Here is a 25,684-nt window from a genome sequence, read left to right on the forward strand (position 1 = left end):
GATTAACAAATCAGTATCAGAAACGACATATTTCATTATTCAAGGTGGCGTTTTTGACCACACTTCAAAGCCAAAGATGATGATGATATAAATGTTACTCAGTAATTATCATGAGAATTGTGCGGTTAATTTGCACTTTGTCGTGTTTTTCCTCCCCTGACAAAGAAACCTTGTGTATAACATTACTGAGGCAGAAGATTGCGTTTAAGTTGTTGTTGGAAGCACTAAATTCAGTGTATCGTTTCTTCTCAAATCAGTTCAGATGATGCAGTAGTTTTCTACAGATTCACCCTTTTCTTAAATAATAATGAATCTTTATTATTAAACTAAAAATAAATCACAAATCTAAATGTGTGTCCCGTCTGACACGTCCAGACTGAAATGCAAAGCAGAAAGCAATAAGGCAAAGTGAAAATTAAATTCAATTAAAATAAAATAAAAGCATCGTTATAAATAAATCTCTGATTTATCCAAGAAATATCCAAGTCTTTTTTTCAGCCCTAAATCAAAAGGAACAAATAACAGAAGTAAACTTTGTTCAAGAAAATGATTTTTAAGGCCATGATATATGCACATATATCATTCTCATTACTGTTATACATGCAATGAACCAAATGAAGATCACTGAGAGAACTGAGAAATTGAATCAAATAAATTGCATTCAATTAATGATAAATTTGAGGCGATTAATTATGACTTCAAAATGTTATTCTTACTGTTATACAAAAGCAAGAAATAAGGAAAAGGAAAATAAAAATAAATAAGAAAAATCAAAATAAAGAAATACAATGCAAAAAAAAAAAAAACTTTTCTTTATTTTGATTTTAATTATTATTAATTTAATTATTTTTTGATATTCTTTTGTATTACAGTAAAAAACTGCATATTTATTTTTATTTTTTAAGTCACAATTATGCACAGTTCGCCACAAATGTAACATTACTGTAATGTGTCTGTGCATTTTATTATATTTAATTGAATTTCTCTCAGTGGTGTTTTTCATTCGATTCATTGATTTGATTCTCATTTTGTGTAATAACTGAATAAAACGTCACAATGCAAGAAAATCTCTCTCTTTGTGACATGATTTTCATGACAATTAAATACATTTTCGCAAAATTTTCATTTCCATTATGTGAAAAAAACAACAACAAAAAAAACACTCATTACTGTAATGCGAAAAGAAAAAAAATCTAATTGTCGGTAATCATCCTGTCCAGACACAAATAATAAAAAAAAAAAAAATAAAAAATCAACTAATTAAATTAAATTCAACAAAGATTATCATTATTACAATTGTACTTTACAGTTAACAATTTAAACTTCTTTTTTTTTTTTGCATGACGGTAATGACATGAGACTTCATCGGAGCAGAGAGATTCAGGTGTGAACAAACGTCCTTTATATTATTTTGTGCGTTTTTGCAGCTGTATCCAGAATAAAAATCTGGGGAAGTCACCTGACGAATCCAGAACACATCCGTCACAAAACATTTTAATAAAAAAAAAAAGAATATGCTAAAAACAAACATCTTAGGGCTGAAGAAATGTCCATGGAGAAGAAATGTAATTATCTGGCACGCTTCTCTTTCTCTCTTTTGCTCCATTCGTTTTTCTTTCACCAGAGCTGCCCGTTCCAATCGTCAATTTGATCAGTCTCGCCCCAACAAAATCACTCACTCGTTCATATCTGTACCATCCCCCCTGCAGCTGAATGTCTCTCTCTCTCTCGCTCTCTGCAGAAATCAATGCTCTCTCTCAATTAGAGGTCAGAGAGTCGGTGCAGCCAGCATTCCACTTTTCAATTACCAGGAGGCTCCTGCGGCCCACAGAGCACAACACACACACACACACACACACACACACACTCACTCACTCACTCACTCACACACTCACACACTCACACACTCACACACTCACACACACACATTCACTCGCACACTCGCTCGCTCACTCACTCGCTCACTCACTCGCTCACTCACTCGCTCACTCACTCGCTCACTCGCTCACTCACTCGCTCACTCACTCGCTCACTCACACACACACACACACACACATACATTCACTCACACACACACACACTCACTCACACACTCACACACACACACTCGCTCGCTCACTCACACACGCACGCACGCTCACACGCACGCTCACACACTCACTCACACCTACACAAACTCACACCTACACAAACTCACACTCACACACCACACACACTCACACACTCGCTCGCTCACACACACACTCACACCTACACAAACTCACACTCACACATACAAACACACACATACAAACACACACTCACACACACACACTCACACACACACTCACACACACACACACTCACACACACACACACACACTCACACACACACTCACACACACACTCACACACACTCACACACACACACTCACACACACACACACACACACACTCACACACACTCACACACACACACACACACACACACACACACACACACACACACACACACACACACACACTCACACACACACACTCACACACACACAGGTTATTGGGTCCTGGGCAGCCATATATCTGCACTTAATCAACAACAGCGTGAGCTATGAAGGTGAATCTCACCAAACCTGTCAAGAACACGTCCAGGTCATATATCACCTTAAAAATCAAAAGAAAGAAATTATAATTTGTATAAAGACAATGAAGACTATTTTTAGGATTTGTCATTATTTTAATTACAAACATATCTTAGCCCCAAATTCTCATCACTATAATGAAAACCTATACTGAATCTCATTACTATGAAAAAAATTATTAGTAAAAAATAATAATAAAAATTAATATATATATATATATATATATACTTGAATATATAATGAATACAGTATAACAGAAATGAGAATCAGATGATAATGACCAATATTATATAAATAAATTATTTTATATTTTATTAAATTTTTCTTCTTTTTTGGAGGGGGTAATTGTGACTTAAATTTAAAAGATATAAAATAAGTCATTTTACTGTAATACAATGAAACACAAAATCAATTTCCATGAAAATAATGTCACAATGCAATATTCTTTTTCCTGCTAAATATTTTATATTATATTTTTCTTCTGATTTTCGTATTATATGTGACCCAGACATGTTTTGTTTGATTCTCTCACGACAACAACACGCCACGAGAGAGAAAACAACAGTGACTCACAATAAATACGAAAGGAAGACATGTTCATATTTCTGTCTCGATCATGTGACGACTAAAGATGTTTAAACGTTTCTAATCTACATCACACACACACATTGATACACACATCACAACTCGTGTTTATGTTAAACGTGGAACTGCGACTGTTCTTCAAATCATTAAAGCACAGACTGCGAGATGCGATTGGTCACGCACCCAGCGAGAAGGCACAAGATTTCGAAGGCGCTGAGCAGAAACATGATTTGTCAGCATAGCGTTATGACGTGTAGGCACAGGCGACTCCAAGAACCGGAAGAGTAACTTCCGATGCGGTTTCGATTGTAGACGTGGTGCAGGGTGGTTGTTTTAAAGAAAAAGTTCACCCAAGAATGAAAATTATGTCATCATTTACTCACCCTCATGTTGTTCCAAACCTATATGACTTTCTTCTGTGGAACACAAAAGGAGATGTTTAGCAGAATGTTCAAGCTGCTCTTTTCCAAACAATGTAAGCATACAGTGACCAGGAGCTATGAAGCTCCAAAGAGGACAATAAATTAATTCATACGACTCACGCGCTACATTCCAAGCCTTTTGAAGATGTTTGATAGCTTTGTGCAAGAATCAGACTAAAACTGAAGTTGTTATTCACAGATAGACTGTCGCTCTCAGATAACCAGTGGCGTTTGGCAAACGTGAATGATTTTCAGTGAATAACAACTTAAATTTTCGGTCCGTTCCAAGAGCAAAACAATCGTATGTCTTCAAAAGACACTGAATACAGCACAAGTTGCATGGAAAACTTTTGTTATGCTTTTTCTGTCTTTTCTGGAGAGTCCCCATCCACTTTTATTGTATGGAAAAACATTTTTCTGTTTGTTTTGCGCCATACGGGTTTGGAACGACATGAGGGCGACTAAATGATTTTTTGCTGAGCTGTTCCTTTAAAGCCATTATCACCACAGCGATCCGAATTTTAGCACCTTGTTTATTTGCTGTTTCCACTCTGAAAAAACTTTGTTTATTTGTTCCACGCTGACTGTTTTTGCATTTTTATTTATTATTTTTTTTGGGACTGCACGCATTCTCAAAGGGTTCAAACATATCAAGTGCATGAAGGGAAAAACAGGACAGAAAGACAGACCGAGAGGGGAAGAGGAAGCTGGAAATTAAACAGCAAGGGTTTAATATGTCGTGGCTGGATGTAAGCTGGGGTAAAAGTGTGCTTGTCTTCAATGAGGGCGGTGTTTGAATGCTTATTTCACCCCAGTCCACAATCACCCCTGTGACACCCTCCCGTCCACAACAGATACCCAGACGGGTCGCAGAACACCTCCATCCACCGCGGGTTTGAAATGATGTCACTCTTTATGGCGACTGAGAGGTCAAAGGTCAGAGTTTCTGGCTGGAGAAGAAGGCTTTGGTCTGACCGCAGGTGGGGTTGACGCAGAGCGGACAGCGCAGAGTGAGCTGACGAGAACACGGCTCGTTTGACTTCAAATGAGACTGAACCAGATCGGCCAATGCCTGCAAGAGAGAGAGAGAGAGGGAGAAAATGAGAGTGTGTGTGTGTGAGTGTGCATGTGTGTTTGTGTGTGTTTGTGTATGTGAAAGTGTGTATGCGTGTGTGTTTGTGTATGTGTGTTTTTGTGTGTGTGAGTGTGTGTGTTTGTGTATGTGTATGTGTGTGAAGTGTATGTGTGTGAGCGTGTGTGTTTGTGCGTGTGCAAGTGTGAGCGTGTGTTTGCGTGAGTGCGTGTGTTTGTGTATGTGTGTTTTTGTGTGTGTGAGTGTGTGTGTTTGTGTATGTGTATGTGTGTGAAGTGTATGTGTGTGAGTGTGTGTGTTTGTGCGTGTGCAAGTGTGAGCGTGTGTTTGTGTATGTGTGTGAGCGTGTGTGTTTGTGCGTGTGCAAGTGTGAGCGTGTGTTTGCGTGAGTGCGTGTGTTTGTGTAAATGTGAGTGTGTGTGCGTGTGTGAGTGTGTGTGCGAGTGTGTGTTTGTGTGAGCGTGTGTGTGTGTTTGTGTGTGTGCAAGTGTGAGCGTGTGTGTGTTTGCGTGAGTGTGTGTGTGATTGTGTGAGTTTGTGTGAGTGTGTGAGCGTGTGTTTGTGTGAGCGTGTGAGTGTGTGTGTTTGTGTGAGTATGTTTGTGTGCGAGTGTGTGTGTGTTTGTGAGAGTGTGTGAGCATGTGTGTTTGAGTGAGTGTGTGTTTGTGTGAGTGTGTGTGTGTTTGTGCGAGTGTGTGTGTGTTTGTGTGTGTGTGAGTGTGTGTGTTTGTGTGTGAGCGTGAGTGTGTGCGCGAGTGTTTGTGCGAGTGTGTGTGTTTGTGTGTGAGCGTGCGAGTGTGTGTGTTTGTGAGCGTGTGAGTGTGAATGTGAGTGTTTGTGTGTGAGTGTGTGTTTGTGCACGAGTGTGAGTGTGTGTGCGAGTGTTTGTGCGAGTGTTTGTGTGTGTGTGAATGTGTGTGTTTGTGTGTGAGTGTGTTTGTGTGTGAGTGTGAGTGTGTGTGTGTGAGTGTGAGTGTGAGTGTGTGCGAGTGTGAGTGTGTGTGTGAATGTGTGTGTTTGTGCGAGTGTGTGTGTGTGTGTGCACGAGTGTGAGTGTGAGTGTGTGTGCGAGTGTTTGTGTGAGTGTGAGTGTTTGTGTGTGTGTGAATGTGTGTGTTTGTGTGTGAGTGTGAATGTATGTGTGAGTGTGTGAGTGTGTGTGTGTGTGTGTGTGTGTGTATAAAGTTCTGTGCAGTCAGCTAAAAAAACTGGATTGATTTCAGGGGTTTTAATAAACTCAGCTGCTGGTGAATTTCTCTAACACAAAGCAGAAAACTATCGACCGTTAACTCGCCCAGAGAGAGACAGACAACACTCTCACAACAATATTGTGTATTTGCATCATTAAGAGTTTGAAAATGATTTCATACATTTGTTCAAACAACAATTCTCTGACTTAAAGGAATATTTCAAGTTATTCAAGAAATACTTGATTGTGATTAATCAATCACAACATTCTTTTCATATAATGATCAGTAAACTGTATAATTGACCGCTGTCCCAGACAAGTGATTTCATACATAGTTTGTATCTCTCTCTTCTTACATAATAAAATAATTCACACTCAATTCAATATTTCATGTCCATATGAGAGTTATTGATGATCTAGAGACGCTCTTACCCTGAAAAACAGTGGATTTCCATTCAGAGATTCTGCTCTTCGGATGTTCTCCACACCACACTAAAAGCACACACAAATAAACAACAATTTACATTATATATACACACACACACACACACACACGTCAAAAAATATGAGAAGTTAACATAACTTATTTGAAATGTACATATAATCAATTTTGGTAAAATGTGACAATTTTCGATTAATAAATATTTCATTTCTTATTGTGTATAAATCATTATTGTATGCTATTTTATATTATATTAGTATATTCTATAAACTGCATTAATATATAATATAGACATCAATATGTATAGACTAGAGGTCAACCGATAGTAGATTTTGCCGATACCGATAACTAAGGTGGGGGAAAAGGCCGATAACCGATTAATCAATCGAAAGGTTTTTTTTTTATTGATTTGTATAAATGTCAAAAAAATAAAAAAATAAATCTTGTTCTTTCCTTAATATGATGGATACAAAGACAGAGTCCCAAATAAATAAAATCCCAGATGCAGTTTATTGTTCAACCAAAATAACCAGAAAACAAATTCAGATTTGGTGCATAATGTGGGACTTTTATGTATACACAAGCCCGAAACACACTGGGGACTCTTATTTTGAAATGACGAAAAAATATCGGCAACTATCACCATTGTTTTTTTGCCGATGACGATAGTTCCAAAAAGCAACTATAGGCGGACGGACAGACAGAAAAAAAACAAGGATGGAAGGAAGGACAGATGGAGGGACAGACAGACAGATAGAAGAGTGACAGACAGACAGATAGAAAGATGGGCAGTAAAGAAAGAGAGATAGGTAGACAGACAGAGTGACAGACAGAGAGACAGCCAGACAGATAGATAGACAAGACAGACAGGGATAGACAGAAAGACAGACAGACAGTAACAGATCGAAAGATAAGAAAGAGTGATAGTTAGAAAGACAGACAGACAGACAGTAAAGAGAGATAGGTAGACAAAAAGACAGAATAAAAAGTGATATATAGAAAGACAGACAGACAAAAAGAGTGATAGATAGACAGACAGACAAATAGAAATACAAGAAAGTGTGATAGAAAGATACAGACAGACAGACAGAAAAGAGCAATAGACAGACAGAAAAAGAGTGATAGATAGAAAGATACAGACAGACAGACAGAAAAGAGCAATAGACAGACAGAAAAAAAGAGTGATAGATAGACAGACAAATAGAAAGACAAGAAAGAGTGATACATAGAAAGATACAGACAGACAGACAGAAAAGAGTGACAGACAGACAGAAAAAAGAGTGATAAACAGACAGATAGACAAATAGAAAGACAAGAAAGAGTGATAGATAGAAAGATACAGACAGACAGACAGAAAAGAGCAATAGACAGACAGAAAAAAAGAGTGATAGATAGACAGACAAATAGAAAGACAAGAAAGAGTGATAGAAAGATACAGACAGACAGACAGAAAAGAGCAAGACAGACAGAAAAAGTGATAGATAGACAGACAAATAGAAAGACAAGAAAGAGTGATACATAGAAAGATACAGACAGACATAAAAGAGCAAGACAGACAGAAAAAGAGTGATAGAAAGATACAGACAGACAGACAGAAAAGAGCAATAGACAGACAGAAAAAGAGTGATAGATAGACAGACAAATAGAAAGACAAGAAAGAGTGATAGAAAGATACAGACAGACAGACAGAAAAGAGTGACAGAAAGAAAAAGAGTGATAGACAGACAGACAGACAGACAAATAGAAAGATACAGACAGACAGACAGAAAAGAGCAATAGACAGACAGAAAAAGTGATAGAAAGATACAGACAGACAGACAGAAAAGAGCAATAGACACAGAAAAAGTGATAGAAAGATACAGACAGACAGACAGAAAAGAGCAATAGACAGACAGAAAAAGAGTGATAGATAGACAAATAGAAAGACAAGAAAGAGTGATAGATAGAAAGATACAGACAGACAGACAGAAAAGAGTGACAGAAAGAAAAAGAGTGATAGACAGACAAATAGAAAGACAAGAAAGAGTGATAGATAGAAAGATACAGACAGACAGACAGAAAAGAGTGACAGACAGACAGAAAAAAGCAATAGACAGACAGAAAAAAGAGTGATAAACAGACAAATAGAAAGACAAGAAAGAGTGATAGATAGAAAGATACAGACAGACAGACAGATAGAAAAGTGACAGACAGACAGAAAAGAGCAATAGACAGACAGAAAAAGAGTGATAGATAGAAAGATACAGACAAACAGATAGACAGATAGAAAAGAGTGACAGACAGGCAGACAGATAGACAGACAGTCAGATAGACAGATAGAAAGACAAGAAAGAGTGATAGATAGAAAGATACAGACAAACAGACAGACAGATAGAAAAGAGTGACAGACAGGCAGACAGATAGAAAGACAGTCAGATAGACAGATAGAAAGACAAGAAAGAGTGATAGATAGAAAGATACAGACAAACAGACAGACAGATAGAAAAGAGTGACAGACAGGCAGACAGATAGACAGACAGTCAGATAGACAGATAGAAAGACAAGAAAGAGTGATAGGCAGGTGGATGGACAGATGGACGGTGAATGTAAGTAACTTTTTTATATAGTGCATTTATTTCATCTTTCATCAGCCACTCTGATCTCCAGATAAAAACCCCTATAAGTCAACCAATACATGTTATTGTAATGAAAATAATGTTTGTTTTTATAACGTGTCATCACTTTTACCACCTCTGAAACGAGGTTTCTGCTAATCTGAACACTAAGTAAGATTAACCAATAATATCACAGCTCACTTTACAAGTCCCGCCCAACATTATTCCCCACTGAATATTCGGTTCCACAGAAACACGTCACATTACAGAAGTTAAGAGTGTTGTGAATGCTGTTATTTGTAATGGCTGTAACTTTAATCATGTGGCATGCAAATTCAGATTGACGCAGAACAGATCTAGAAGATCAGAGAAGAATAACATTCTATTGGCGACTGCAGGTGAGGAGATCGACTGATGCACAGGTGAGAGAGACTTCGGCTAACTGCAGGGCAAACACACACACACACACTCTTCAGAACTGAAACTGATCAATGACTCAGATGTGAGTGCAGAGGTCAAAGGTCACTGCTGGCTGTTAATAACAGATATTGCAAACAGTGTCAAAGTAACACTACAACACACACCTCCTCTCCGAGGATCTGCGAATACTCGATGTCGAGCTCGTGCAGCGTTTCGATGTGGTCACTGGTGAACGCGATGGGCACCAGCAGGAGGTTCTTTTTCCCGCGCTGACACAAACCCTTGATGACCTCATCAGTCTGCGGCCCCAGCCACGCCATCGGCCCCACCTACACACACACACATCACCTTTGATCACATGACCTCACCACAGTCTGACATACAGAATTCGGCTCTATTTTTGGACCAATTGCATCCTCCCGTTCGAAGATCTAATTCCTGACATGTAAACAGCAGTTAACAGTTGTTCATTATGGGTGCTGCGCAGTGATATACACAGTAGCTGATGAACAGCTGTTTCACGTGTGTGTTCTAACACGACTCTTCAGCATCCAGGAACAGCTATCTGTTTTATAACATGTTATAATGCACATAGGGGAGTATTTTAATCTGTTATAACTTTGGTTAGAACTATACACGGGTGCATAAACTGACTTAAAAAGTGTATTATAAGCCATCATGAATGCATAATTATAATGCATTGAGAATACTTTAAGGTACACAAGCTGATCTAGGGTCAGTTTTTAATCAGTATTATCACATAAGCAGTTTAAGCTGATCTGAGATCAGAAATGAACCTTAATTTTAACAGATTTTGTGTGTTATTCATTATTAAGAAAAATCTTTCTGTGAATATTAAAGACCAGCTGTTGGATTAAACACTTTATTCATCAAACAGTACAATAAAACACGAGTTAATGCAGTTACAGTACATCAGCACTAGGTGGCACTGTGTGACTGTTTATCAGCTGGTCTTAAAGGGACAGTGCACCCAAAAATTTAAATCATTCTTTACAGTCATTACTTCCTCACCCTCATATTGTTCTAAACCCATATTCTTTTTTTGGTACACAAAAGGAAGAAATGTTATTATTTTGCATCCTTTTGAAGATTTAAGAGGTGGTCACCATCCACTGCCATTGTATGACATCAGTGAGCAGGATACTGTTTTCAGAATATGAGTCATAGGTGTGTAAATAATGACTGAATTATAATTTTTAGGTGAACTATCCCTTTAAGGGAAGACAGTAGAAAGCGCTTAATAGGTTTTATTAAGGACATTTATATCTTTACATCCAGATCTTATTTATATATGTGTTGGAATCCATTAATATGCATTTGTTGTGGTTACATGCGTGTGAATATTAAACCTATGACTAATGAATATTAAGTGTATTGATTTCAATGTATGATATGAGTTCGGTTTATTAGGTGATTCTGACCTTTGACTGCCAGACGAGTCTGTACGGGTTACAGTGACCTAACTGATCCATCACCCTCTGAACTGTAGCGCCAACTTCCTGTGGGTACGGGTCACCCCTGTTTACAACCTTAAATACAGACAAAGATTTGTTATATGTGTCCTGAACAATTCTTACACAAACTTAATAATACACCATAAAACGCTTAAAGTTCCATGCATCAGATATAAAGTGTGACTCACAGACATGGGCAGAGAATGAGCAGAGAATAAAATCACCACATCGTCTCTCTTCTCAGGAGGAAACTTGTCCAGTTCATTTCGTATGTGCTCTGCAAAACACTGAGCAAAAAACATCGTTACTCCCAACATATATGACTTCAACACACTGGGAACTAAATTATGAAAGTGCAACACACTGGGGAAACAACCTTGACTAACATTATAAAAGTGGACTTCCGTGGGTTAAATAAAATGCTATGAAAGTGTGGAATAAGAGAGCTTTTAATATTCTTTTATGACTCAGATCTCTTAAACGGGACAACAGTTCATGTTATACTATTACTGAAGCACTAAAGATGTATTTGTACTTCTGAGAAAAACCACTCGTTCTCTTACAGAGACAAAAACAACCAGTCAGACCCTTCACAGCACACAGTCACGTTCGGTTCTCAAAGATGCATCTCTATGACGACCACAACAAACACTCTATGAAAAGAAACATACGAATGTGCATCATATGAAATTCTATTAATGGCTTGACAAAGTGGGATGAACCTATATGAACATTTTACCGTTAGCGATATTTTGCCGCTTATCTTTTTTTGTCATCAGATCACTGTTTTGCTCAGAAATTATGCTTTAAAAATGTACAAAGAGATACAAAATACTTAAAAGTATTATTTTATACTTCTAAAACATTTTTTTGAATAAAACGCCCTTTTATGTTCAATTGTGGAATAATGGATAATGCCATCCGGACCGCTAGAGGGCGCCGCTTGCTCACACAATGCTGACTGAAGCGCTGACTGAATGCTAACTGCGGTCTATTTTTTAACTTTCAATCTTTAGTAATTGTTCAAGACCATATTGCGACTTCAATCTTAACTCAATCAATCATGCAGCATTAATGGATACCTTACCCCAATGTCTCATAAGTCAAAGTTTGCTGGTTTCAAAGCGTTTTAGATGGTTTTACCTCATCATGCATAGGTGCCGCTTACACTACTGTCACATCTCTAATGACGGTTTTTCCTCAATGTGAGAACGGGAATGATTACAAATGAAATATTACATGTTTGTAGGAGTGCCAACCCTTCTACATTCTGTGGCTATCATGATTTCTGGATTGTGCATTTGAGTTTTTACAAATTGGTATGATAATTAATTATAAACGAACCATCAGTTTTAATATCTGCGTTTTTTAATGCTTAAAACCGATTTGCTGATGGTTTTAATTTGGTCAATAATTGGCCGGTAAATATTGGCGGCCGATATTTTTTTTCGAAATCCCTAAATCAAGACCAAAATGTTTCAATTGTAACTCGTCCTGGAGCTTTCAAACTACATCCACCAAACTCGGCACAGACCTTGAGACTGTTCTGACTCGGTTTGCTATGACTTAATTACGGTTTTCACACAGGCGACGATAAAACAAAAATCACCAAAATCCCACAAATTTACATTAACGGAAAGTTAAAATGGGCCAAGACTATGCAAAATCGAAGTGTCCAAAAATTCAAATGTAAACAAACCCACGCAGACTCTCTCTCTTTTGCCTTTCTTTCTTTCTTTCCTTCAAACTTACATTTTTTAAAACTAACTTTCAGAAAAGGCTCAAAGTTTGTCTTGACATACTCTTCCTCTAGTTATTGTTGTGGTGTCACATGTGTCTCAGGGTGGGTTGCTTGCATCATTAGGGATAAATGAATTGAGTTTAGATCTTATTCAGCATTTGCTGATTTCAAATTGAGTAGTATTGCAGCACGTGATTTTAAATATGTATTAACAGGGGGCCTGGGTAGCTCAGTGGTAAAATACGCTGGCTACCACCCCTGGAGTTCGCTAGCTCGCTAGTTCAAATCCAGGGCGTGCTGAGTGACTCCAGCCAGGTCTCCTAAGCAACCAAACTGGCCCGGTTGCTAGGGAGGGTAGAGTCACATGGGGTAACCTCCTCGTGGTCGCTATAATGTGGTTCGTTCTCGGTGGAGCGTGTGGTGAGTTGAGCGTGGGTGCCGTGAAGCCTCCACGCGCGCTATGTCTCCGTGGCAACGCGCTCAACAAGCCGTGTGATAAGATGTGCGGATTGATGGTCTCAGACGCGGAGGCAACTGGGATTCGTCCTCCGCCACCCAGACTAAGGCGAATCACTACGCCACCACGAGGACTTAAAAGCACATTGGGAATTGGGCATTCCAAATTGGGAGAAAAAGGGGAAAAATCCACAAAAAAAAAAAAAACTGATTAAAAAGTTTGGTTTAACCAAATTATTAGTTAAACCTTGATTTAATCTCGGTTTAAGATTAATGCATCTGCTGTCTCTAATTCTTGAACTCACAGACTGACATAAACAGCTGCTGACTCATCTTCATTATTGCTATGGTAACACTGATGAACAGACGCCACGGCTGGTTTTATCCCGTCTTGTTGACACTCAGCACAATGTTTGATCGCAGACTGTGACATGTGCAAAACGTGTGTTACCTCGATCAGTAGAGGGTGTGTCGGCCACCTGTCAATCACACTCCAGCTCATCTTTGGCCTGTCGCCACGGTTACTGTAGTATCTGTAGATCGCATTCAGACTGCTGCCTGCCGTGCACACACACACACACACACACACACACACACACACACACACACACAGATTAGACTGTGGACAGAAAGACAATGATATTGGACAAATACAACTGATATAATGAATTATTGTGTTTGATGAAATGTTTACATTCATTCACTGTGTGTTTGTGTGTATGTAATAGATGCTAATAGTCATTCATGTTGTGATGCATTAACCAGGTAGTGTTAAAAACACTGCTCTGTGTGTGTGTGTGTTTACCTGTGAGTGTGTATGTGTACCTGTGCATATATGTGTGTGTGTGTGTGTGTGTGTGTGTGTGTGTGTACCTGTAGTGGAGCAGCTGTATTGTGGATACTGTGTGAAGGCTACAGCTCTCTGTACACCATCTTTCTCCATCTGTTCAATGGCATCTTCAGTGAGTGGATGAACATACCGGAAACCAATATAGAACTTATGAGGAGCTACAAACAGACACACAGACAGAAAGACAGATATATTCATTAACTAATGATCATCATCACTATTATTACGGATTTGCAAAACTACCAATTTTCATAATCGACTAGTCAGTTGGTTCTTTGAATGACTTATCGACTATTCAGTGTTAAAGGATAATAAGGCTCATATAATTAGGCTCCGTTACGTTCACGTGACCCCAATCAGATGCGTTTCACGGGGATATACGGATGCTGAGTGCAGCACTTCCAATATGGTAACCTACGGATATTCAACAAAAATATAGGCTTAATAACTATAACCTCTTATTGCACAAAACTATCAAAGTATGAAAAGTAAGAAATAAGAAAGGCTCAAACAGAGAGCGTCCTGTGCGCAGAATGACGCATAAAGAGACTAAACTTCTTTCCGAAGGTTTTACTGTGCTATTATTCACTTTTAAACACAGCAAGTTACAATCACGCAAAAACGCTGTTCAAGAAGTTGCGTCTCTCCATTAATTTGAGAATTGTGTCTCCCATTAAAACCACCACCATTAAAATATTTATGTTAGTAGTCCCACTCAAATAAAGTCAATTAGTCAACCACCATGACACATCACTAACTATTATTATTAGTACTTAATGCTTCTGTATTATTCATTTAATTTGTTACTTCCAGGTAAATTAAGTAATTGTGACATTCCGTAGTTACATCATAGTTTATCAAAGTATGCGGTAATGGAGAGCGCTTTCGTGATGCTCAATTTATGGTGGAGGAAAACGCTGTCCTACAGTGGATGAGAGGTGTAGACGTAGCAACATTTATGCGTTTTTAAACGAAAACATATTTGTAAGGACATGAGACAACCGCCCATCAGCTGAGGTCATTTTATTTAAGTTGAGAGTTCCATCGCTCACAGGATGGCCAAAAATTTTAAATATTAACAATAAAACAATACATATAAAAATACATTTTGGGGGCCTGGGTATCTCAGCGAGTATTGATGCTGACTACTACACCTGGAGTCACGAGTTTGAATCCAGGGTGTGCTGAGTGACTCCAGTCAGGTCTCCTAAGCAACCAAATTGGCCCGGTTGCTAGGGAGGGTAGAGTCACATGGGGTAACCTCCTCGTAGTCGCTATAATGTGGTTCTCGCTCTCGGTGGGGTGCGTGGCGAGTTGTGCGTGGATGCCGGGGAGAATAGCGTGAGCCTCCACACGTGCTACGTCTCCACGGTAACGTGCTCAACAAGCCACGTGATAAGATGTGTGGATTGATGGTCTCAGACACGGAGGTAACAGAGTCGTCCTCTGCCCACCGGATTGAGGCGAGTCACTACGCCACCACGAGGACTTAGAGCGCATTGGGAATTGGGCATTCCAAATTGGGGAGAAAAAAAAAACTCGTCATATTACGACACCATTTCACTCGCTTTTGGCGCCCCCCCCTGGACATTTCACTAAGAAACTTCAGCCAAACGTGTAATAAAGCACGCATAATTTTTGCCATGGTCACTTAATTTACTAATAGGATCTTTAAGTTTAAGGACAGACTGCAATTGTTTCAAGCTTTTTTACCCATTTAAAAGAGTTTTAGAAACAGTCGTAAATTCAGTATCCTGAGACCATAGTTCATGTATGCCACATTTCTGCATCAAAAAATAATACAAACAAATTAACATAAATGTATGGTTTTATTTGCCATGCCAATAAAACATACCAAACTGAAACGGAGACACAAAGTTTCTTTGTTAGTTTGAACATATTATTACGCACATTTTGAGTGAAATTGCATCATTTTTATTTTATGTAAAAGTTACTGTTGGTCAGCACCAAACATTGTTTGTGCAGGAAAACCTGGTCAAATTATAAAATGAGAAATATCCTGCCGAGTTTCCCGCTCGTTAGTTTATCTGGGGTGTGTGAGACACTCCTCTGGGTTTAATCTATCACACACCAGGGCTTCTTCTCTGTGTCTCTTTATCAGCAGTAAACAATTTGTTGCTCTCTACAGATATGTTGTTCAAAATGTCAGTTCCTCTGTTTCATTCTGATTATTTTGTGATCTCTCTCACAAAACGACACTCAACACCATCAGACCGTTTCAAAGTCACAGCAGACACATGATAAGATGAATTTGTCCTGTTCAAATACATGTAAAAGCAATAGCAGCAACACTAAGACATTTTATTCCACTTAAGACACCCCAGACGTTTGTAATTATAAAGTATTTATGCAATCGTTACACTTCTGTCACTAATATTATATTATAAAACAGATGGGCAAATGCAGCCATGACTATATTCACAATATAGAACAACCTCAAATACCTTATTGCTTTAAAATACACTAGTCTTGTGGCATAACTATAACTAGCAATACAGTAAAACTACAGATAATACAGAGGGATAAACTTTCCTCATGTTATTTCATTCTTAGCTCCGACTGTTCTTTTAATTTCACCATGACATGTTTCTGTTTCCTGATAGGCAACATTTGTGAACTCCAGCTAAACGTGTGTGTGTGTGTGTGTGCGGCAGATAAACATGCGCTCTCACCCGTCTCTGGGCAAATCTCGTCCAGGAGTTTGACCATCCCTTCTCCCTGCATGGTGGTCCAGGCTTTGATGGGTGACCCTCCTCCGATCTTGCTGTATTGCTCTTGGATCTTTGGGGTGCGTCGTTTAGCAATAAACGGGCCGAGTTTACTGTGACAGAGATGCAACATGCACTTTTGAGAAGTTTTAAAAGACATTCCCTTTACAGTAGACATGAAACACCGTTTGCAACCCATTTTACTTCCCTTAATGAGACATGCAGTATTTCCAAGTGAAGCATATTCAAACGTAAGGCAGGATTTTTTTTAATATTTTTTTTAATAACGTGCACCGATGATTTCAGATATCAATCACATCAGAAGAGAAAAAGTGGTATTGGTGCATCCCTGGTGCAAACTATTGTGAGGGAACGGAAAACTTACCGAGATGGAATCTAAAACTTATTGCGAGTGAACGCAAAACAATTGTGAGTGAATGCAAAACTTATTGCAAGGGAATGCAAAACTATTGTCAAAGAACGCAAGACTTATTAGAGGGAGTGCAAACTACTGCGAGGGAACGCAAAACTATTGCAAATGAAAGTAGTATTTATTGTGACGGAGTGCAAAACTTACTGTGAGGGAACGCAAAACTATTGCAAAGAAACGATAAATGTATTGCAAAGGTAATGCAAAATCTATTGCGAGTGAACGCAAAACTTATAGCAAGTGAATGCACAACTTATTGCTAAACGCAAAACTTAATGCACATGAATGCAAAACTTATAGCAAGTGAACACACAACTTATTGCATATAAACGCAAAACTTGTAGCAAGTGAACGCACAACTTATTGCACATGAATGCAAAACTTATAGCAAGTGAACGCACAACGTATTGCACGTAAACGCAAAACTTATTGCACATGAATGCAAAACGTATTGCACGTAAACGCAAAACTTATAGCAAGTGAACGCACAACTTATTGCATATAAACGCAAAACTTATTGCACATGAATGCAAAACTTATAGCAAGTGAACACACAACTTATTGCATATAAACGCAAAACTTATTGCACATGAATGCAAAACGTATTGCACGTAAACGCAAAACTTATAGCAAGTGAACGCACAACTTATTGCATATAAACGCAAAACTTATTGCACATGAATGCAAAACTTATAGCAAGTGAACACACAACTTATTGCATATAAACGCAAAACTTATAGCAAGTGAACGCACAACTTATTGCATATAAACGCAAAACTTATAGCAAGTGAACGCACAACTTATTGCATATAAACGCAAAACTTATTGCACATGAATGCAAAACTTATAGCAAGTGAACACACAACTTATTGCATATAAACGCAAAACTTATTGCACATGAATGCAAAACTTATAGCAAGTGAACACACAACTTATTGCATATAAACGCAAAACTTATAGCAAGTGAACACACAACTTATTGCATATAAACGCAAAACTTATTGCACATGAATGCAAAACTTATAGCAAGTGAACGCAAAACTTATTGCACATGAATGCAAAACTTATAGCAAGTGAACACACAACTTATTGCATATAAATGCAAAACTTATAGCAAGTGAACGCACAACTTATTGCATATAAACACAAAACTTATAGCAAGTGAACGCACAACTTATTGCATATAAACGCAAAACTTATTGCACATGAATGCAACTTATAGCAAGTGAACACACAACTTATTGCATATAAACGCAAAACTTATTGCACATGAATGCAAAACTTATAGCAAGTGAACGCACAACTTATTGCATATAAACACAAAACTTATAGCAAGTGAACGCACAACTTATTGCATATAAACGCAAAACTTATTGCACATGAATGCAACTTATAGCAAGTGAACGCACAACTTATTGCATATAAACGCAAAACTTATTGCATATAAACGCAAAACTTATTGCACATGAATGCAACTTATAGCAAGTGAACACACAACTTATTGCATATAAACGCAAAACTTATGGCAAGTGAACGCACAACTTATTGCACATGAATGCAAAACTTATAGCACGTGAACGCACAACTTATTGCATATAAACGCAAAACTTATAACAAGTGAACGCACAACTTATTGCATATAAACGCAAAACTTATAGCAAGTGAACGCACAACTTATTGCACATGAATGCAAAACTTATAGCACGTGAACGCACAACTTATTGCATATAAATGCAAAACTTATAGCAAGTGAACGCACAACTTATTGCATATAAATGCAAAACGTATTGCACGTGAACGTACAACTTATTGCATATAAATGCAAAACATATTGCACGTGAACGCACAACTTATTGCATATAAACACAAAACTTATAACAAGTGAACGCACAACTTATAGCATGTGAATGCAAAACTATTGTAAAAGAAAGCAAAACTTAAGAGAGGCAGTACAAACTAATGCGATGGAACTCAAAACTATTGCGAGTGAACGCAAAACTTTTTGTGAGGAACGCCAAACATATTGTGGGGGAATGCAAAACTATTGGAAGGGAACAAAAAACTATATGTAAACTTAAGATTTCTAGAGTTAAAACAAAATCTATTTTTTCATAACGTCTTTCTAAAAGTTTGTTCTTACTTCTGTACAGGAAGTTGCATGAGGTCTGTGTCCATAAAGAGCCGAAGGAGGAAATCATGAACATCTTCAAGTTTCTCGGGGCCGCCCATGTTCAGCATCAGGATCCCTGTTTTGGGTTTTCTGCTGATTAAATGAACACAAAGGCTTTCAGTTAAGTGCTTCTTTAGCAGTGAAATTCATCCGATCGTTGTCCAGGGTTCTGAAGAGACTGGATAAAATGTACTGGATGTGATGGATAAAATTCCAGTCCAAATACTACTGACCTTTGCACAGGACGCAGAACTGATTATAAGACAAAAAGAGCACTCATCTCAAGCCTTTCCTGAATGTTTAATGCAATAAGCCAGGGCAATTTAACTTCATTAACAAGTGGGCCAAATGGCCGAACCATGTCAACGAAAATAACAGTTCTACAATATTTGTTTGTTACCGGTACATAAATAAAAGCTTTGTGTTTATAGATTTAACTTTTTTTATTTTAGAAAAGCATAGAAAATGATGTGTAAATCGGCCTGCAATGAACCACGAGTCACATTAAAGGGCTACTTCACAAAAGCATTCATTATTCGCTGAACATCTACCCCTCTGCAGTAGCGCTCAAATCTCATTTACCATTTGCATATATTAACAGAGTGCATCAAGATGAGTTACGCCAGGTTGATGCCAAACGACAAACATCCTTGGATCTCAACCAACTGTAATGCACCAGTTAAACCAGTGCAAACCAGTTAAGAACCACTATGTTAAAGCATCTGTCAGGAGATGTTTTGTAAAGAATTCTTTGTGAAGCTTTACAAGGTTCTCCGATGAGATAAGACTGTAAAACCCTTTTTGATTCTAATTAAAACCTTCATTTCTGACCAAAGTCCCTCTCCAGAATTCTCAGTATGATCAGATAATTTCCCTGCAGATTGTTCTGTAAACACAGGAGTGAGTGAATGTTTATGTCAAACAGGAGGAGGTTAATTGTAGACGCTCTACCTGCTCTCTCGTGTCTCTGGAGTGGGTGAACTGGCAAACGCAGCTGCTGTAGCCGTCGACTGTCGTCTGAGAGACACACTCATGCACAAACTGACTGGCGGACCACATCTGACCACTGCACAAAAATACACAAACACAACATGTTAAATCTACAGTACTTCAAATACATCTGCTCTGTTAACAGAGTGAGCAAAAATGCAATAAACATTTGGCATGAGAACCAACTGAATTGAACTGAAAATGTTTTGCATAAAGAAAATGAAGCCCGTTTTAGGACTAATAATAGTTTTTGCATTTTTACATTTTAACTGTCATGAAAACACTCATTTCATACCAAATCTCATTACTGTAATGCAACAAAAATTGTAAAGGTTTATACAGCATGCCAAGTAAACATGGTGGTATTTCTTGTACTGCCTTTAAAATATGCTGGTTTAAATAAAAATAATAAAATAACTTTATGACGGCACTTTTCCACTGTAATACAGTATTCCGAATGTAATGACAATCACCACTGAGAATAACAGGAATTACCTAATAACTCAAAAGTGAAGTGTTCATATGATAACAAAGATTTATGGTTAAAATGAGCATAACTGTCATGAAAATAATGTTACTTTGCAAATGATCAGGCTTCCTTTTCTTTATGCCATATATATATATATATATATACAGCATATACAGCTCTGGAGAAAATGACAACTGGTCAGAATAACAAAAAAAGATGCTGTGTTTTCAGACCTCGACTAATGCAAAGAAAACAAGTTCATATTCATTTATAAACAACACAATACTAATGTTTTAACAGAGTTCAGGAATCAATATTTGGTGGAATAACCCTGATTTTCAATCACAGCTTTCATGTGTCTTGGCATGCTCTCTACCAGTCATTCACATTGCTGTTGGGTGACTTTATGCCACTCCTGGCGCAAATATTCAAGCATCTCGGCTTTGTTTGATGGCTTGTGGCCAACCATCTTCCTCTTGATCACAGAGGTTTTCAGTGGGGTTCAGGTCTGGAGATTGGGCTGGTCATGACAGGGTCTTGATCCGGTGGTCCTCCATCCACACCTTGATTGACCTGGCTGTGTGGCATGGAGCATTGTCCTGCTGGAAAAACCTTGTACGTGGCTTGATTCATGCGTCCTTCACAAAGACGAATCGTCCCAATTCCAGCCTTGCTGAAGCACCTCCAGATCATCACCGATCCTCCACCTGGTCATCTAATGTTTAGACGGAGACCTGGAGAGGCCGTGTCTCGCACCCACTGTGAAATTTGGTGGAGGATCGGTGATGATCTGAAGATGGATGGGCACAAGCCATCAAACAAAGCCGAGATGCTTGAATTTTTGCACCAGGAGTGGCATAATGTCGCCCAACAGAAATGTGAAAGACAGCATGGTAGAGAGCATGCCAAGACACATGAAAGCTGTGATTGAAAATCAGGGTTATTCCAGCAAATATTGATTTCTGAACTCTGTTAAAACATTAGTATTGTGTTGTTTATAAATTAATATGAACTTGTTTTCTTTGCATTAGTCGAGATCTGAAAACACTGCATCTTTTTTGTTATTTTGACCAGTATTTTTATTATTTTTTATTATTATTATTTTTTAATTTTTTTTTATTTTAGGGTGAAATGTACAGAGCCCCTTTGAGGACAGGGTGGGAATATTATTATTATTATTATTATTATTATTATTTTCTGAAATAGTTTTGTGCGCCCTTGCAATAAATTTAACATGGTTTACCTAAAGTAACCATATTTCAGCCATGGTATTTGTAGTATAACCATAGCAACCACAATAGTAACCATGGTTAATCTATAATAAAACCATGGTTACTATTTGGATACATTATACTGTATTAAAACAATGGTTTCCCCAAAAATACTATGATTACTTTTCATAGTTATAGCAATATTACGATAGTACAACCATGGTTTCCACCAAAAATATATAAATAAATAAATAATTTATATATATATATATATATATATATATACACGCACTATATTGCCAAACGTATTCGCTCACCCATCCAAATAATTGAATTCAGGTGTTCCAATCACTTCCATGGCCACAGGTGTATAAAATGAAGCACCTAGGCATGCAGACTGCTTCTACAAACATTTGTGAAAGAATGGGCCGCTCTCAGGAGCTCAGTGAATTCCAGCGTGGTACTGTGATAGGATGCCACCTGTGCAACAAGTCCAGTCGTGAAATTTCCTCGCTACTAAATATTCCACAGTCAACTGTCCGTGGTATTAAAACAAAGTGGAAGCGATTGGGAATGACAGCAACTCAGCCACAAAGTGGTGGGCCACGTAAAATGACAGAGCGGGGTCAGCGGATGCTGAGGCGCATAGTGCGCAGAGGTCGCCAACTTTCTGCAGAGTCAATCGCTACAGACCTCCAAAGTTCATGTGACCTTCAGATTAGCTCAAGAACAGTGCGTAGAGAGCTTCATGGAATGGGTTTCCATGGCCGAGCAGCTGCATCCAAGCCATACATCACCAAGTGCAATGCAAAGCATCGGATGCAGTGGTTTTAAGCATGCCGCCACTGGACTCTAGAGCAGCCTTTAGACGCATATGAACTTAAGTGACATCCCATTCTTAATCCATAGGGTTTAATATGACGTCGGCCCACCTTTGCAGCTATAACAGCTTCAACTCTTCTGGGAAGGCTTTCCACAAGGTTTAGGAGTGTGTTTATGGGAATTTTTGACCATTCTTCCAGAAGCGCATTTGTGAGGTCAGACACTGACATTGGACGAGAAGGCCTGTCTCGCAGTCTTCGCTCTAATTCATCCCAAAGGTGCTCTATCGGGTTGAGGTCAGGACTCTGCGCAGGCCAGTCAAGTTCTTCCACACCAAACTCGCTCATCCATGTCTTTATGGACCTTGCTTTGTGCACTGGTGCGCAGTCATGTTGGAACAGGAAGGGGCCATCCCCAAACTGTTCCCACAAAGTTGGGAGCATGGAATTGTCCAAAATCTCTTGGTATGCTGAAGCATTCAGAGTTCCTTTCACTGGAACTAAGGGGCCAAGCCCAGCTCCTGAAAAACAACCCCACACCATAATCCCCCCTCCACCAAACTTCACAGTTGGCACAATGCAGTCAGACAAGTACCGTTCTCCTGGCAACCGCCAAACCCAGACTCATCCATCAGATTGCCAGATGGAGAAGCGTGATTCGTCACTCCTGAGAACGCGTCTCCACTGCTCTAGAGTCCAGTGGCGGCGTGCTTTACACCACTGCATCCGACGCTTTGCATTGCACTTGGTGATGTATGGCTTGGATGCAGCTGCTCGGCCATGGAAACCCATTCCATGAAGCTCTCTACGCACTGTTCTTGAGCTAATCTGAAGGCCACATGAACTTTGAAAGTTGGCGACCTCTGCGCACTATGCGCCTCAGCATCCGCTGACCCCGCTCTGTCATTTTACGTGGACTACCACTTCGTGGCTGAGTTGCTGTCATTCCCAATCGCTTCCACTTTGTTATAATACCACGGACAGTTGACTGTGGAATATTTAGTAGCGAGGAAATTTCACGACTGGACTTGTTGCACAGGTGGCATCCTATCACAGTACCACGCTGGAATTCACTGAGCTCCTGAGAGCGGCCCATTCTTTCACAAATGTTTGTAGAAGCAGTCTGCATGCCTAGGTGCTTCATTTTATACACCTGTGGCCATGGAAGAGATTGGAACACCTGAATTCAATTATTTGGATGGGTGAGCGAATACTTTTGGCAATATAGTGTACATCTATAATACACTGTGTACACAAAAGAGTTACACTCAGGTCCTTCAGGACAAAAATGTCCCCACTGAAACCCATTAAAACGGCAATATTTGATCCCAGTGCCATTAAAGTATAAAACCATAAATTCTATGATATTATGCTTTCATTCTGGAGTCCTGGCTTCAAAATTTACATTTGTAATATTTTCCAGCAGATGGCGCCATTTTTCTCATGTTTAGCCTGTGGAGCAAATACATGCTTTTCCCCTATTTTCTGTTTGCTGTATTATAGAGCACTGCAGGACAACTGAATAAATGATGCAGATAATAGTGTGTGCGTGTGTGTGTGTGTGTGTGTGTGTAAAAAACAACAAAAGTGACATTATGTAAACAAACTGGATTTAAAGGGTTAAAATCCTGAAAATGAATGAATATTTGGTAGTTATGATCAGGACTGATGTTGGTTAAAAAATTAACTCATTGAAAGTGGAAAATAATATTATTATATAATATTATTATGGCAGTTTTTTGAGGTGGACATTTTTGTCCTCTAAGGACCTCTGAGAAATTTGTATTTTTTTTTATTGACACACAATAATGTAAAAAATAATATTTTATATAAGCCATAGTATCATATAATACTTTCCTATATTAAATTGTCACACTATATCACAATTACAATTTCCATATATCATTTGGTATAACAGAAAAGGCCAGAATGTTCTCTTTAAAACAGATTAGACATAAAATCCAGGGATTAAAATAGTGGCATGTATCTATGATATCTGAAATACCAAACAGCATTTATCATGTCATAACACTTTGACCCCGTGATCTCATTATAAAGCGCTGCAGTAGCGCCGTGCGGCCGGAGGGCGCCGCTGTTACGCAGTTGTGAAAGCATGTGTTGTGTAACATGGTATTTAACGCCACGCAAACTTTAACTCCTGGTTTTTCTTGACGGTTCATGAACGTAAAAGTCATGTACTCACTTCGTTTTACGCACATTACTGCATAAATCAATACAGACGCTTAATCCATGAGATTTATCGCTAGAGAGGTCAAATAAACTGCTGGACAATACAAAGAGGAAAGTCACGGGCACACTTTAACCTTCAAGAACACAAAGCTGACAGCAACACAGATCATTCCAGCCCTCATGCTGTTAATTGTGCATGACAAACCGTATGAATGATAATAAAGTATACAGATAACGATGTAATCATGTGAACGAATGCGTATCACGTGTGTACTTGGATTCATTTATACTTACACTGTAGGAGCCGGCACGCGCTGCCCAAAACTGCCATTATTTACCACTGTGTCGTAAAGTCCTCTCGACTCTCAAAGCGATAAAGCAGATTAATAAACAAACTGCAGAATTAAACCTACTGCTTCTCTTTACTGTGTCTTACAAGCGCTTAAATTCCGATATAGAGCTGCTGATCGGTGTCACTGTTACCGCGGCGTGATGACGTTCCATGGCCCCGCCCCACGACACGCCCTCCTGTACATCAGCACGGCTGGCGAAACAGACTCGATGACGTAGTCAGCTAAGCGGACCAATCAGGAGCGTTCATTAGAAAAAGTATAGTATAATTAGTGAAAAAAATTGTTTTTCAATCTGTTATGTCTAGATTTTATTTCAAACTGTTGAAATGTTTTTATAATTTATGGTACATATATATGTATATATATATATATATATATATGCGTTTTTTTAGAAAAAATCATAAAAAATAAAAATAATTTTAAATTTATTAAATTT

The 25,684-nt window shown here is 38.5% G+C and overlaps 1 protein-coding gene across 2 annotated transcripts; it reads right to left on the bottom strand.

The window, feature by feature from the left end:
* Nucleotides 1–292: 292 nt before the first annotated feature.
* On the bottom strand, nt 293–25,398 carry fech (ferrochelatase). Of its 2 annotated transcripts, none has more exons than XM_051680983.1 (11): nt 25,190–25,398; nt 20,166–20,280; nt 19,185–19,304; nt 16,579–16,727; nt 13,909–14,043; nt 13,487–13,593; nt 11,027–11,125; nt 10,806–10,913; nt 9,528–9,692; nt 6,340–6,399; nt 293–4,697 (listed from the first exon to the last, which is right to left on the bottom strand). In XM_051680983.1, the coding sequence occupies exons 1-11, from the start codon at nt 25,224–25,226 to the stop codon at nt 4,563–4,565; spliced, it is 1,230 nt and encodes a 409-aa protein (XP_051536943.1). In that variant the 5' UTR covers nt 25,227–25,398; the 3' UTR covers nt 293–4,562. The 2 variants fall into 2 exon arrangements, with proteins under 2 accessions (XP_051536943.1, XP_051536942.1); XM_051680982.1 differs by having other exon boundaries at nt 19,185–19,307.
* Nucleotides 25,399–25,684: the final 286 nt, after the last annotated feature.

The sequence above is a fragment of the Myxocyprinus asiaticus genome, chromosome 40 (assembly GCF_019703515.2).
Source record: "Myxocyprinus asiaticus isolate MX2 ecotype Aquarium Trade chromosome 40, UBuf_Myxa_2, whole genome shotgun sequence".
In the NCBI taxonomy this organism is placed as follows: domain Eukaryota; kingdom Metazoa; phylum Chordata; class Actinopteri; order Cypriniformes; family Catostomidae; genus Myxocyprinus; species Myxocyprinus asiaticus.